The sequence below is a fragment of the Antennarius striatus genome, chromosome 12 (genome assembly GCF_040054535.1).
Source record: "Antennarius striatus isolate MH-2024 chromosome 12, ASM4005453v1, whole genome shotgun sequence".
NCBI classification, from domain to species: domain Eukaryota; kingdom Metazoa; phylum Chordata; class Actinopteri; order Lophiiformes; family Antennariidae; genus Antennarius; species Antennarius striatus.
This window is the reverse complement of record NC_090787.1, coordinates 1,010,425-1,023,773: the sequence shown is the minus strand read 5'-3', so window position 1 is coordinate 1,023,773 and position 13,349 is coordinate 1,010,425. Positions and strand designations below refer to the sequence as shown.

Below are 13,349 nucleotides of genomic sequence, written 5' to 3'. Positions count from 1 at the left end.
TCCAGTACCAGTCTCCAGTACCAGTCTCCAGTACCAGTCTCCAGTACCAGTCTCCCGTACCAGTCTCCAGTACCAGTCTCCAGTACCAGTCTCCAGTACCAGTCACCAGTACCAGTCTCCAGTACCAGTCTCCAGTACCAGTCTCCAGGGTCTCCACCGACACCAAAGAGCCAGACAAATGACACAGTCGGCGTCCGCCGCTAAACGGTGGACGCCCATTACACAACGTATTTAGTTATATCATTATTAGATGAAATACTAAGTAAATACAAAACCTGAGAATATATTTGATATTTTCCTTCACTTCCGTTAACAACTATGTACCGAACAATAATGTGCGCCGTGTGTAAAAGTAGAGAGAGTATAACTTTATTTATCTCTTAACTTCTCCGTCGCACACTGGATAGTAAGCACACAAAACACAGAAAAAGCACACAGACAGCACCGGTACATAGAAAATAGCTCATGGAGTACAGAAATAACCTCCATTATTTAGACTGAACCTCTTTATACAAGGAGCTGAATGGTGCGCAAAATACGGTAACTTTAGGACTTTTAAATTAGCAACTAAAGTAATTAGTTTATATACTAAAAACTATAATTATAGATATATCCCTACCCTACAGTAAACAGAACCACAGCACTACACCTCTGCTTTATGACAGTTATATCATGTAGTTCAGGCTTATGCCTCCTACTTAGACACTACATGACATAAGAACAGAATAACTCCCACCATGTCATTTATTGCTGAACAACAGATCTTCATAGTTCTTCTCCCATAGCTCAGTATTACTACAAAGCGCTGGCAGTACGGGAACACACTGCTCTGAAAATGACTGCAGCCAAAGAGTTCATGTCTAAATCATACATGTTCAGATTGACACGCTGAGTGTTCACCTGTAATGATTAATGGTGACTGGGAGACCTCCCTTTTCTTAACTGCTGCTGATAGCCGCTACTTCTCTCTGCTCTCATCCCGCGTCCAGTGAATGACAGGAAGTGAAACATCAGGTCAAATATTTTTTTTCAAGAACGAAAAAACCCCCGGTATTAACCAGTTTACAATTATTTTCTGTTCCGATTCTGTTCCGAAACATTAAAAATATAAAGTTTTTGTTTTCGTTTCTGCCGGTTCAAAGCCCTGGATATAACTGAACATTTATATTTTATTATGGCCAGTCACACCTGTGCAATAATCATACTGTCTAATCAGAAAAAACATATGTGTTGTGTTTATATTTTTCTTCAGTGTATGTTTTATTTTCTTGTCTAACACATCAAATCCACATTTCATGAATGTTTGTCTTTCATTAACTTTACAACGATGGGAATTGCATCATCATCATCACCATCATCACCATCATGGTCTAGTTCATTGCATCACACAATAAAAAACATGGTTGTATAAAAACAGGAGGAGCTCGATAATAAAATCTTGGGAAGGACACCATTAGTCAAAAAGTTGAGAGCTCACGAGCCTCTCATCCTTTTTGATCTCTGATCATGACAGTCATTGAAGAAGCTGAACTCTGCTTTCCACAACTGCTCAACACCTCCTGTAGAAAGCCAGTGCAGAATCATAGAGACAATGTTTTACTTCACATCCTATTGTCGTGTATCTCTGTGCTGACTGTGGCTCTCAACTTGCTGGTCATCATCTCTGTCTCCCACTTCAGGTAGAACTCATGAAAATAATTACTGGTGTCTATTTTATTCATATGGTAAGAATTGAATTTCGACAATATATTAATACTTTGGGGTACAGCATGAAGATCAATTTGTTTTGAACACTTCATCTACTATATAGTATTATCTGTCTGCTTTACGAGTCCAGTAATGACTCTGGTACTGATATTGTACTTATATGATTGTTGGACTTTATTTTTATCTTTCTCTGTCAGACACACAGTTAATCAAAATATATCCAGGATTTAATGAACTATTTCCTGTTTTACATATTATTACGCTCAGTTATAATACGTATTATTAAGTATTATAACTAGGCACATTTTATGCATCTGTACATCTAAGAATATATTATGTGTTATCAAATTGTGCTGTTGTGATGATATCGTTTTTCTCCAGGCAGCTCCACACACCAACCAACCTCCTTCTCCTCTCACTGGCTGTTTCAGATTTCTTTGTTGGACTTCTGATGATGCCTTTTAAAATCCTCCAGACAGGGGGCTGCTGGTTATTGGGCACTGTGATATGTGGAATGTCTTGCTACTGTTCTTTTATCCTTACATATTCCACAGTAGGAAACATGGTGCTCATATCAGTTGACCGATATGTGGCCATTTGTGACCCTTTGTGTTACTCCAGAAAAGTCACTGTAAAAAGAGTTCAACTCTGTATTGGTCTGTGTTGGGCCTGTTCTGTGTTCTATAGTGGTGTGATACTGATGGACTTCCTAAAACATCCAAATAGGCATAATTCCTGCTATGGCGAGTGTGTTGTTATAATTTCCTTTATAAGTGGAGCTGTCGATGTCCTGGTGACCTTTGTTGGCCCCATTACTGTAATAATAGTTTTGTACATGAGAGTTTTTGTGGTGGCTGTGTCTCAGGCCCGAGCCATGAGGTCTCATGTTACCTCTGTTACACAACAGCGTTCAGTTTGTGTCACTAAGAAGTCTGAGAGAAAAGCAGCCAGAACTCTTGGTATTGTTGTGCTTGTATTTCTGATATGTTTTTGTCCATACTTCTATCCATCTTTTGCAGGCCAAGACATGTCAACTAGTTTGGATTTCTCAATTTTTGCTGTCTGGCTACTTTATTGTAACTCCTGTTTAAATCCAGTGGTCTATGCTTTATTCTATCCCTGGTTTAGGAGATCTATGAAACTCATTGCTACGCTTCAGATCGTGCAACCTGACTCTTGCAATGCCAACATATTGTAGAGATGCCCATAGACGTGTATCTAGTATGACTGTGATAAACTGATGTCCAGATACAAAATAATGTGCTCTTCATTAAGTTGTATATATTATGTAACTTCTGTCAAGCATAAAAACAGCAGTTCTTGATGTATTTTTAATTATAATGGCAGAAAGACAATCAACAGCAGCTTCATGATTTCTAGTTAATTCTTGTGTCTGTAATGTCAGTTACACATTTCAAAATGTTTGGACAGATGGAAATGTCCTAATAATTTGAGTGAAAGTCTCGTCTCAGACATTGACGACCTGGACAATTACTCACATTCGCAGAGAAGGGTTAGGTCTTAAAGTAAATCAGGAGATCAGAGGCTACAGAGACAGCTAACGACTGGACCTCAAACTCTGATTGTGGGTGACTCTGCCATAAAAGATGTGACAAGCATTTACAGCAAAAACACCAAAGTGCTGTGTTTTTCCAACGATATGGTCTCTGAATGGATGACAGGATCCTGAGTATCATTGCAGCAAATCCAACTGTGGAAAATGTCAACCTGCACACAGGGGCAAGTGATATCATGAAGCGACAGTCTGAATTACTCAAACAGGACTTTAGCAATCTGCTATACAGTTAGCTCACTGAATGCTGAAGTTTTTATCAGTGGGCCGCTACCATCGGTCAGAAGAGTAGTTGAAAGATTCAGCCGGTTGATCGCACTGAAACCATGGCTTTCAACTGCATGTGCTTTTCATTCAGTACATTTCATTGACAATTTTAACTTTTTCTGGGACCGCAGACGTCTTTTCAAGGGAGATGGATTTTCCCTAAACAAGTCAGGAGTGAAGCTTTTCACCTCCAAACCTTCTTTTGTTCCTGTGCCAACACTGATCCCGCTGCCATGGCCATGTTACCAGGGAAACCCAATCAGAAGGATGAGATACCACAACATGCAAAGGCGATAACACTCCGTCCGCCTGACACATCTAACTCCGAAAGACATCAGAGCAAACATGAGGAGAAACCACTCCCACCATCTGACACTGCCAATGAGGATTCACTCCATCCAACCCCACCCAGTTCACCATCTATCCTGTCCCCGTCCTCCCCACTGCTGGAGTTTACTGACCAGCAGTGGGGAGGAGCTTCTCCTGATGACCTTGTACATGCTTTCAGTTCAATGCGTTTTGGCTGTTATGGATTCTATCGGCCCAATTAAGACCAAAGTTTTGTCAGTCAGGAAAAAGTCACCCTGGAGAAATGTGGTTGAAGATGGATGAATGGATGGAAGGATGGATGGATGGATGGTATCAATGTCTGTCTGTCCATTTTTCCATCCGCCCATCTGGTTGTGATTCACCTGTTGTGAGAAACATTAACGTTTATCTAATCTACTTCAATCTTGGCATGGAGCAAGGAGAGCATCTTGATTGTGGGTCACCTTCTCAGTTGGACCTGGGATATGACATGACTCACGTGTGTTGAGGCACACTGAGAATGAACAATTTACTACTTGTTTAAAAACTGAAAACGGAAACATGAACATCATCATGCCAAGTCCTGTGTCTTAACCTTAGTCTAAGTTTATCCCTGTCTTGAGACCTGGTTGAGCCCAGTGGTCTGACTCTAGAACTGCCCATGATGAGATCATCGTCAGTAGGCAGGTTCATTGGATCACATGATGAAGATATCGTGTTGGGAAGAGGCTTGCATTGACAAAGTTACCTGCTGTCTACATCAACAGCATCCACCCCATTGACAATAATATTGACATTATCTCTCCCATCTCATCTCATCTGTTTAATTCTAATTTGCACTAGCTTTCTCTTACAATTCCAGTGCTACAAAAATGATGAGTGTGATGAAATAGTAAAATAACAAATTTTTTACATGTGTTTTGTGAAAAATTTTGCAGGTCCGCCAGAGGTAGGTACACAGAAAAACTCACACAATAAATAAGACAGAAAACTGCTATGATGCAATAATAAATGAATGGTTTATTTCCCGCAGAGCATAGAGCAAACAAACAACAAATAATGAGCAGCAAACAGTAGATAATATACAACTATGATGCTAGAATAAACTGGCAGCTACATCCTCCACAAAGAACCACTGGAGTAAGCTCGTAGTTTAAGTCCCCACAGAGCATAGTAAAGTACTTTGAGTCCCAGGACCCCCTGTGATGCTAGAACAAAATTGTCGTTCATTCCCTCCACTGAGCGTGGGACAGTACCCACAAATTCTTTGGTTGAGCTGAAGCATTCCAAATGTGTGTCAGTGCTCAACTGTGCTGGGCGTTCGTACGCAACCCGCAGCTGACTCCAACATGGCGCCGGAAACCCTCTACTTTTATATGTCTGAATAAACAATGCACCACACTGTCTGGGAAAGACGGGGTTTCTCAGGCAGGGTGGGGAAGCCCTCGCTACACCTGGGAAGGCAGTGTAGGAGGCATTCACATTCCCTGAGAAAAACATCCTTATCAGGCGACTTTGCAGACTGGAATGGACCAAAACAACTTAACTGAGCAGAGTTGCCTGAGAACAGGCCTCTCTATTCTCTTCAAATCCACACAGGTGAAATTCCCATTACAACATGCCAGTATGTTGTTGGCACAATTCTCTTCCTTGCAAATTTTGAGCCTTCCTTGCACATTCGGCACAACAAACAAATTCTGCACAAACGCTTGATCTCCATCATGGGGTTGAGCCCCCCTCCAATGGGCTGTCCCTAGAACCACCCCGATTACATCATCATTAGGAGGCAGGTACATTGAATCACATGACGCAGATGTTTTGGGAGGAGAGGAAAAGGTAGATAGTTGAGCTATATGACAGGCAGAAGCCTCAGAGCTTCTCATCTCATTTCCTCTCTCTGATGATGGTAGTCGTTAAAGAATTTGAACTCTGCTTTCCCCAACTGCTCAACATCTCCTGTAGAAAGCCAATGCAGAATCTTGCTAAAGATATTTTTCTTCACGTCCTGCTGTCTTGTATCTCTGTGCTGACTGTGATTCTCAACCTGCTGGTCATCATTTCTATCTCCCACTTCAAGTATAACTCATCAGAACAATACTTTTTAGGGCACTTTACTTACAGTTCCTCATTTTGCAGGAAAGATTTTTGGACGATATGGATATTTTTTAATTGACGGATTTTTTTTAAAAAAAAAGAAGCTTTTTGAACAGTACAAATTAACTGCAAACTGTGTAATATATTTTCTAAGAACTGCTAGCTTTCCCAATTCTCAGTTAATCTACTACTAATCATAAGTCTGTGAATGTAGATACATGAATGTTGAAGTCCAGGTTTCATTGTCTCAAATCCTCTGATGAATACAGACTTGCTTTTTTGATTCTGTGCCTTTTTGTAGCTTTACATTCTGGATCGTACTGCTTTAAATGAGAATATATTCGGTGATTTCCACTTCTGCTATGACGATCATATCCTTTTTCTCCAGGCAGCTCCACACACCAACCAATCTCCTCCTCCTCTCCCTGGCTGTCTCAGATTTCCTTGTTGGAATCCTGGTGATGCCTATTCAAATCTTCCACAGAAGGAGCTGCTGGTTTTCAGGGAACATGCTATGTGGACTGTATGGCTATAGTTCTTTTTTCCTTACATCTGCCTCAGTAGGAAACATGGTGCTCATATCAGTTGACCGATATGTGGCCATTTGTGACCCTTTGTGTTACTCCAGAAAAGTCACTTTAAAAAGAGTTCAACTCTGTGTTGGTCTGTGTTGGGCCTGTTCTGTGTTCTATAATGGTGTGATACTGATGGACTTCATGAAAAATCCAGACAGATATAATTCCTGTTATGGGGACTGTGTAGTTTTGATTACCTCCATAAAGGGAGCTGTTGATATCCTGGTGACCTTTGTTGGCCCCGTTACTGTAATTATAGTTTTGTATATGAGAGTTTTTGTGGTGGCTGTGTCTCAGGCCCGAGCCATGAGGTCTCATGTTACCGCTATTACAAAAGGGAGTTCAGTTTGTGTCACTAAGAAGTCTGAGAGAAAAGCAGCCAGAACTCTTGGTATTGTTGTGCTTGTATTTCTGATGTGTTTTTGTCCATATTATTATCCATCTTTTGCTGGCGAAGACAATTCAGCCAGTTTAGAGTTTTCAGTCTTTGCTCTCTGGTTACTTTTTTGTAACTCCTGTTTAAATCCAGTGGTCTATGCTTTATTCTATCCCTGGTTTAGGAGATCTATGAAACTCATTGTTACACTTCAGATCGTGAAACTTAACTCTTGCAATGTCAACATATTGTAGAGATGTCTGTAGACATGTATCTAGTATGACTGTGATAAACTGATGTTCATGGAAAAAAAGAATATTTATCTTTTCTTGCTCTATTGCAGCTATGCACAGTAGGAAGATGATAAATGGCTGATTTATGATGGATGATAAATAAATAAAGCTATTCAGCCAAAAAATCTATAATTTGTCTACCTTGAGGAGTTGCAAGTGGTTCTGGCTGTGCTTCAATTGAAGGTAACCGATTGTTCTGCTAACTTTTATATTTTATGGACCAGGAAGAACTGTTCCATTTAGGCAGGCGGTTTTAGAAGGAACGAAGTAGGCTGCAACGTATAAAGTTAAAGTGTAAAGATTTCAATTTAGAATACAGGCACACTGTTACGTTTGTGATCTGAAGGTAGTTTCATAGTCATTTTATAAAACCAAACTTAGACGCACTGCTCCTAAACAGTTAAAGATGCTTTTTTTAAAAATATTTATTTATTTACTTTTTTGGACATACTAATATAAGAGACTTCACACAGAGGGCTGCTGGTTTTTAGGAAATCTGTTATGTGGATTCATTGTTTCAATTCTTACATCAGCCTAAGTAGGAAACATAATGCTCATATCAGTTGACCAATATGCGGCTTTTTGTGACCCTTTGTTTTACTCCAGCAAAGTCACTCAAAGTCACAGCGTTCAGTTTGTGTCACTAAGAAGTCTGAGAGAAAAGCAGCCAGAACTCTTGGTATTGTTGTGCTTGTATTTCTGATATGTTTTTGTCTGTATTATTGTCCATCTTTTGCGGGCCAAGACAATTCATCTAGTGCTGACTTTTCAGTGTTTGTTTTGTTTTTTTCTTGCCACTTTATGTAACTCTTGTTTAAATCCAGTGGTTTATGCTTTTTTCTATCACTGGTTTAGGAGATCAATAAAAGTCATTGTTGCACTTAAGATGCTGAGGTTCTCTCTGGGAGTGACCAGGATGGATAGGATCAGGAATGAGTATATCAGAAGGACAGCACATGTTAGAGGTTTTGGAGATAAAGTCAGAGAGGCCAGACTGAGATGGTTTGGACATGTCCAGAGGAGAGATAGTGAATATATTGGTAGAAGGATGCTGAGTTTTGAACTGCCAGGCAGGAGGCCTAGAGGAAGACCAAAGAGGAGGTTTATGGATGTAATGAGGGAAGACATGAAGGTAGTTGGTGTGAGAGAAGAGGATTCAAAGGACAGGGTTAGATGGAGGAAATTGATTCGCTGTGGCGACCCCTGGAGGGAAAAGCCGAAAGGAAAAGAAGAAGAAGTTGCACTTAAGTTCCTGCTGACTCTTGTTATACAAGCATATTGTAGAAATATCAGCAGGCATGTATGTGGTATGACTGTGATAAAATGATGTCCAGGTACAAAAGAATGTCCTCTTTATTATGTTGTATGCATTATGTAACTCCTGTCTGGCATTTAAACGGAAGGTTGTTTCTGATATATCTTCAACGGAGAATTGTAGAAAGACAGCAACATCACAATTTTTGTTAATTCATGTTTCTGTAATGTCACTTACACATTTCAAAGGTTGATATGGAGGGAATGACCAAAAAATTTGTGTAACTGTCCCAAGTCACTTTTTCAGCATTCTACAGATTAACATAACAGATGTAAGAATCACAATTGGGTATGAAAGGATCATTTTCTATAGGTTCAGGGGGAAAATTAGATGTTCAAATGTAGGCCTACCAATAAAGTTATAATGCAACACTGTGCAATGAATGTAGAATTATCAAATTTATCATCATGCATGGGAAGCAATGACTTATACAGCCGCTGAAGTCGCTGCTAAAAAATGGCAACAGATAAATGATAAACATTATATGATAATTCTACATTGTTTTAGACTTTTAAGGATTGACAAGCAATAAACATTTGTGATTTTATAGCAGCCATTTTGGGCAGATATTGAAACATGCATTAATGCATTGAGTTGCATCACTTTTAGTAATGTGATGTAATAAAAATTTATGTTTCCTACATAATGATTGCATAATGTTTTGATGGAAGTGTGTGCATCAGGGTTGCCATGTGACAACATGAAAACGTGTGAAAACCAGGTTTTCACTTCAGGTTGGAGTCTTGTTCTGTCCAGGTTCTCCGATTTACTCCAACCTCCAAAAACATGCAGCTTGGGTGAAATGATCATTCCAAATTGCATGTACACTGTAGGTGCAATTGTATGCGTAAGTGACTGCTTGTCATTGCACTGGCGTTACGCTCAGAATGTCCCATCGCCTCTGGCGACCCCTGTGAAATGCAAAAGCGGAAGAAGCAGACAAGACGACGAATGACTGACCGAAATATCCCTGTTTGTGACTATCAAAAGCCAAATTTAGTCAGAGAGAGGACAGAGCAGGGCTCTGTCTGACACGCTGAGTCTAAGGATGAAACATAGAACCATTACTGCAGTTGTGGACTCATTTGCGTCTTTAGTCTTTGTGTTTCTGCAGTCAACAGAAACATTAGCACCCCACCTGACACTCTCTCTGTACCAAACAAAACAAAACACAGGCAAGTGCATATGATATTCATTAGGCAACCAATTAGACACTCTCCTGCACCAACACACCCACACATACATGCCACACCCACTACCCCGAGTGAAAAGACAGGAAGTGAATCCTTGCTTCTACAATCCCCCTGTCCAGCCATTTATTTTCTCGTGTTTACCCAGATCTTATCAGAAGCACAGCAGTCTCCAGAGAGTAGCTGAAACTTACTTTTCCTTACAACCTCCTCCAGCTCTTCCAGAAATACGGGAGGTGTTCCCAAGCTAGTTGAGAGATGTAATCCTTCCAGCATGTCTTCTGCCTTAGGCCTGGAAAACCTTCACCTGGAGATGGGAACATCCTAACCAAAATGCTCCAATAGGCTCAGCCGACTCCTGGTAATGCCAACTCAGATTTTTCTGACAAAGTGCTACTGGTGGTGGGGGAGTGTGTTCTGTGCAATGTATACCTATCTCTCCTTTATCCTTACATCTTCCTCAGTAGGAAATATGGTGCTCATATCAGTTGAGTGATATGTGGCCATTTGTGACCCTTTGTGTTACTCCAGAAAAGCCACTTTAAGAAGAGTTCAACTCTGTGTTGGGCCTGTTCTGTGTTCTATAATGGTGTGATACTGATGGACTTCCAGAAACATCTAGATAGGTATCATTTGCGCTATGGAGTGTTTATGGTGGCTGTGTCTCAGGCCTGAGGCATGAGGTCTCGTGTTACCTGTGTTACACAACAGAGTTTGTGTCTGAGAAAAGCAGCCAGAACTCTTGGTATTGTTGTGCTTTCATTATAATAATCTATCTTTTGCAGGCCAAGGCAATTCCTCCAGTTAAGAGTTTTCCGTTTTTGCTGTCTGGCCAATTTTTTTGTCTCCTGTTTCAATCCAATGTTTTTTATTGATTCACATTATTACTGGTTAAAGATATCAATGAAACTCATTGATACATTTCAGATCCTGCAACCTTACCTGGACAAATTCCTAACGTAGACATGGATATATTGGTAGAAGGATGCTGAGTTTTGCCGTAGACCTGGAGTTCTTTTCCTTGGAGACGTGTGGGTGGCATCCTAACCAAAATGCTCAAATAGGCTCAGCTCATTCCTCTCAATATTTTAAGTATTTATTAATGCTTTTAATCGATTTTTAAGGATTGATATGGAGTAACAATGACTGTATTCTGGCCGCCTCCTAAATGGCTGAGGTCCTCACCCTTACCACTAAGGGTGAATCCAGAAACATGTTAGAAGAAGTCTATTTCAGCTACTTGATTCCATCAGCCCAAAGCGAAAGACCATTGAAGAGGGTAGGAATAAAGGCTGACAAGTGAATCAAGAGCTTTGTCTTGTGAGTCAGCTCCCTCTTCACCACGACAGCCGGTACAAGGCCTGCATCACTGTAGATGTTTCTCAATCTAGTCTCATCAACTTCTTTTTGCTGTAATCAGCAAACAACTACAATTCATTCACCGGTTTAGTAGATGTGCATCAAAATACAAATTGGCATTTCCTGATGCCATTCGTTGAGCCTAAGGCTATAGCTGAATGTTAATCTAGGGGATGTCTCCACTGTGGGATGTTTGGTAAAGACAGGAGCACAAGAAGTGAAATCTTAACAGCTTCCTGTTTCTTGGAGAAAAATTCAAAAGCAATGAATGGTCATCATGTCTATCTCCCCCTTCAGGCATAAACCGATTAGAAAAACTTAACATCAAGCTTCTATTGATAGATCTGAAATTGTACGAGTTGAGTCTACATGTTTCAACTAAAGGAAACATGATTACATCACCGGGAGGCTTTGTGTCACATCATAAACAAATTGTTGGAGGAAAAGAGGAGGAGCTAGATAATATAGTCTTATGAAGGACGGCTTCAGTCAGAGAACAAGAGCTCCTGAGCTACTCATCTACTTCCCTCTCTATGATCATGGCAATCATTGAAGAGGTTCAGGTTTGCTTTCCAATGCTGCCCAACACCTCCTGTAGGAAACCATTGCAGAATCGTGCTGAGACCATTTTCAATTACATCCTGCTCTCTTGTATCTCTGTGCTGACTGTGATTCTCAACCTGCTGGTCATCATGTCTATCTCCCATTTCAGGCATAAATTCATAAGAAAAACTTAACATCTAGCTAATAATGCAGGAAATGTTTTATGGTATATTTTAATCTTGAGACAAAACAGGATTAGATATTTGTATAGTATTGGTAGTATACTCTTACAAATGACGATATATAAACTGATTTTCACCAGTGCTATAATGACATTATTCTGTTTCTCTAGGCAGCTGCACACATCAACCAACTTCCTCCTTCTCTCGCTGGCAATCTCAGATTTCTTCGTTGGACTCTTTGTGATGCCAATTCAGATTTTACAGACAGGGGGCTGCTGGTTTGGGGGGAATTTCTTATGTGCACTCTATAATTATCTCGCTTTTATCCTTACATCTGCTTCAGTAGGAAACATGGTGCTCATATCAGTTGACCGTTATGTGGCCATTTGTGACCCTTTGTGTTACTCCAGAAAAGTCACTGTAAGAAGAGTTCAACTCTGTGTTGGTCTGTGTTGGGCCTGTTCTGTGTTCTATAGTGGTGTGATAATGATGGACTTTTTGAAACAGCCAGATAGATATAATTCCTGTTATGGAGAGTGTATTTTTGTAGTTGACTTTATAACTGGAGCTGTTGATATCCTGGTGACCTTTATCGGCCCCGTTACTGTAATTATAGTTTTGTACATGAGAGTTTTTGTGGTGGCTGTGTCTCAGGCCCGAGCCATGAGGTCTCATGTTACCTCTGTTACAAAACGGAGTTCAGTTTGTGTCACTAAGAAGTCTGAGAGAAAAGCAGCCAGAACTCTTGGTATTGTTGTGCTTGTATTTCTGATATGCTTCTGTCCAAATTATTATCCATCTTTTACGGGCGAAGACAATTTATCCAGTGATGAATTTTCAGTCTTTGCTCTCTGGTTACTTTATTGTAACTCCTGTTTCAATCCAGTGGTCTATGCTTTATTCTATCCCTGGTTTAGGAGATCTATGAAACTCATTGTTTCTTTTCAAATCTTGCAGCCTAATTCCTGTGACATCTGCATTCTGTAGAGATGTTTGCAGTGTCGACTAAAATGATATTCAGGAACAAAAGACAAAAAATATGAAAAGAGCAACGAGTCTGTTTTTTATTGAACTGTGTTTCAGAATAGAACTTATATCAGGCCAATATGGAGCATTCATTGTATACTTATTCCATCATGTTTTCACATACAGTTTTTATACTGTATGTTTGTTTTCAGCATTCTTCCTTTAGCTGGAAAGAAAAAAGAAAATAAATGATCAAGACCTTGAGTTGATAGGTGTTATTTCCAGGCATAGTTTCCATGGTGTTTTTGTGTGTGTGTGTGTGTGTGTGTGTGTGTGTGTGTGTGTGTGTGTGTGTGTGTGTGTGTGTGTGTGTGTGTGTGTGTGTGTGTGTGTGTGATTATTTATATATAATATATATATAATAAAATATTAGTATATATTATATATATATAAAATATTACTGTGTGTATATATATATATATATATATATATATATATTTGTGTGTATATATATATATATATATATATTAGTATATGTGTGTATATATATATATGTGTGTATATATGAAAAACCAACATGTTCAGTCACCGTGGTAATTT

At 39.7% G+C, this 13,349-nt stretch overlaps 3 protein-coding genes across 3 annotated transcripts; all 3 read left to right on the top strand.

The window, feature by feature from the left end:
• The first annotated feature begins 1,506 nt into the window (after positions 1-1,506).
• On the top strand, positions 1,507-2,905 carry LOC137605296 (trace amine-associated receptor 13c-like). Its single transcript, XM_068329859.1, has 2 exons — positions 1,507-1,679; positions 2,089-2,905. The coding sequence occupies exons 1-2, from the start codon at positions 1,507-1,509 to the stop codon at positions 2,903-2,905; spliced, it is 990 nt and encodes a 329-aa protein (XP_068185960.1).
• A 2,854-nt stretch (positions 2,906-5,759) lies between these two features.
• Positions 5,760-7,155, top strand: LOC137605465 (trace amine-associated receptor 13c-like). Its single transcript, XM_068330169.1, has 2 exons — positions 5,760-5,932; positions 6,339-7,155. The coding sequence occupies exons 1-2, from the start codon at positions 5,760-5,762 to the stop codon at positions 7,153-7,155; spliced, it is 990 nt and encodes a 329-aa protein (XP_068186270.1).
• Positions 7,156-10,867: 3,712 nt separating this feature from the next.
• LOC137605463 (trace amine-associated receptor 13c-like) lies at positions 10,868-12,770 on the top strand. Its single transcript, XM_068330167.1, has 3 exons — positions 10,868-10,898; positions 11,548-11,770; positions 11,954-12,770. The coding sequence occupies exons 1-3, from the start codon at positions 10,868-10,870 to the stop codon at positions 12,768-12,770; spliced, it is 1,071 nt and encodes a 356-aa protein (XP_068186268.1).
• The last annotated feature ends 579 nt before the right edge of the window (positions 12,771-13,349 follow it).

What these genes read in the sequence shown, in the direction of transcription:
- LOC137605296 (XM_068329859.1), top strand. Translation starts at nt 1,507, where the DNA reads ATGACAGTCATTGAAGAAGCTGAACTCTGCTTTCCACAACTGCTCAAC. An exon ending in ATCTCTGTCTCCCACTTCAG is followed by an intron (nt 1,680 to 2,088) that starts GTAGAACTCATG and finishes GTTTTTCTCCAG; the next exon opens with GCAGCTCCACACACCAACCA.
- LOC137605465 (XM_068330169.1), top strand. Translation starts at nt 5,760, where the DNA reads ATGGTAGTCGTTAAAGAATTTGAACTCTGCTTTCCCCAACTGCTCAAC. An exon ending in ATTTCTATCTCCCACTTCAA is followed by an intron (nt 5,933 to 6,338) that starts GTATAACTCATC and finishes CTTTTTCTCCAG; the next exon opens with GCAGCTCCACACACCAACCA.
- LOC137605463 (XM_068330167.1), top strand. Translation starts at nt 10,868, where the DNA reads ATGGCTGAGGTCCTCACCCTTACCACTAAGG. An exon ending in CCTCACCCTTACCACTAAGG is followed by an intron (nt 10,899 to 11,547) that starts GTGAATCCAGAA and finishes GGACGGCTTCAG; the next exon opens with TCAGAGAACAAGAGCTCCTG. An exon ending in ATGTCTATCTCCCATTTCAG is followed by an intron (nt 11,771 to 11,953) that starts GCATAAATTCAT and finishes CTGTTTCTCTAG; the next exon opens with GCAGCTGCACACATCAACCA.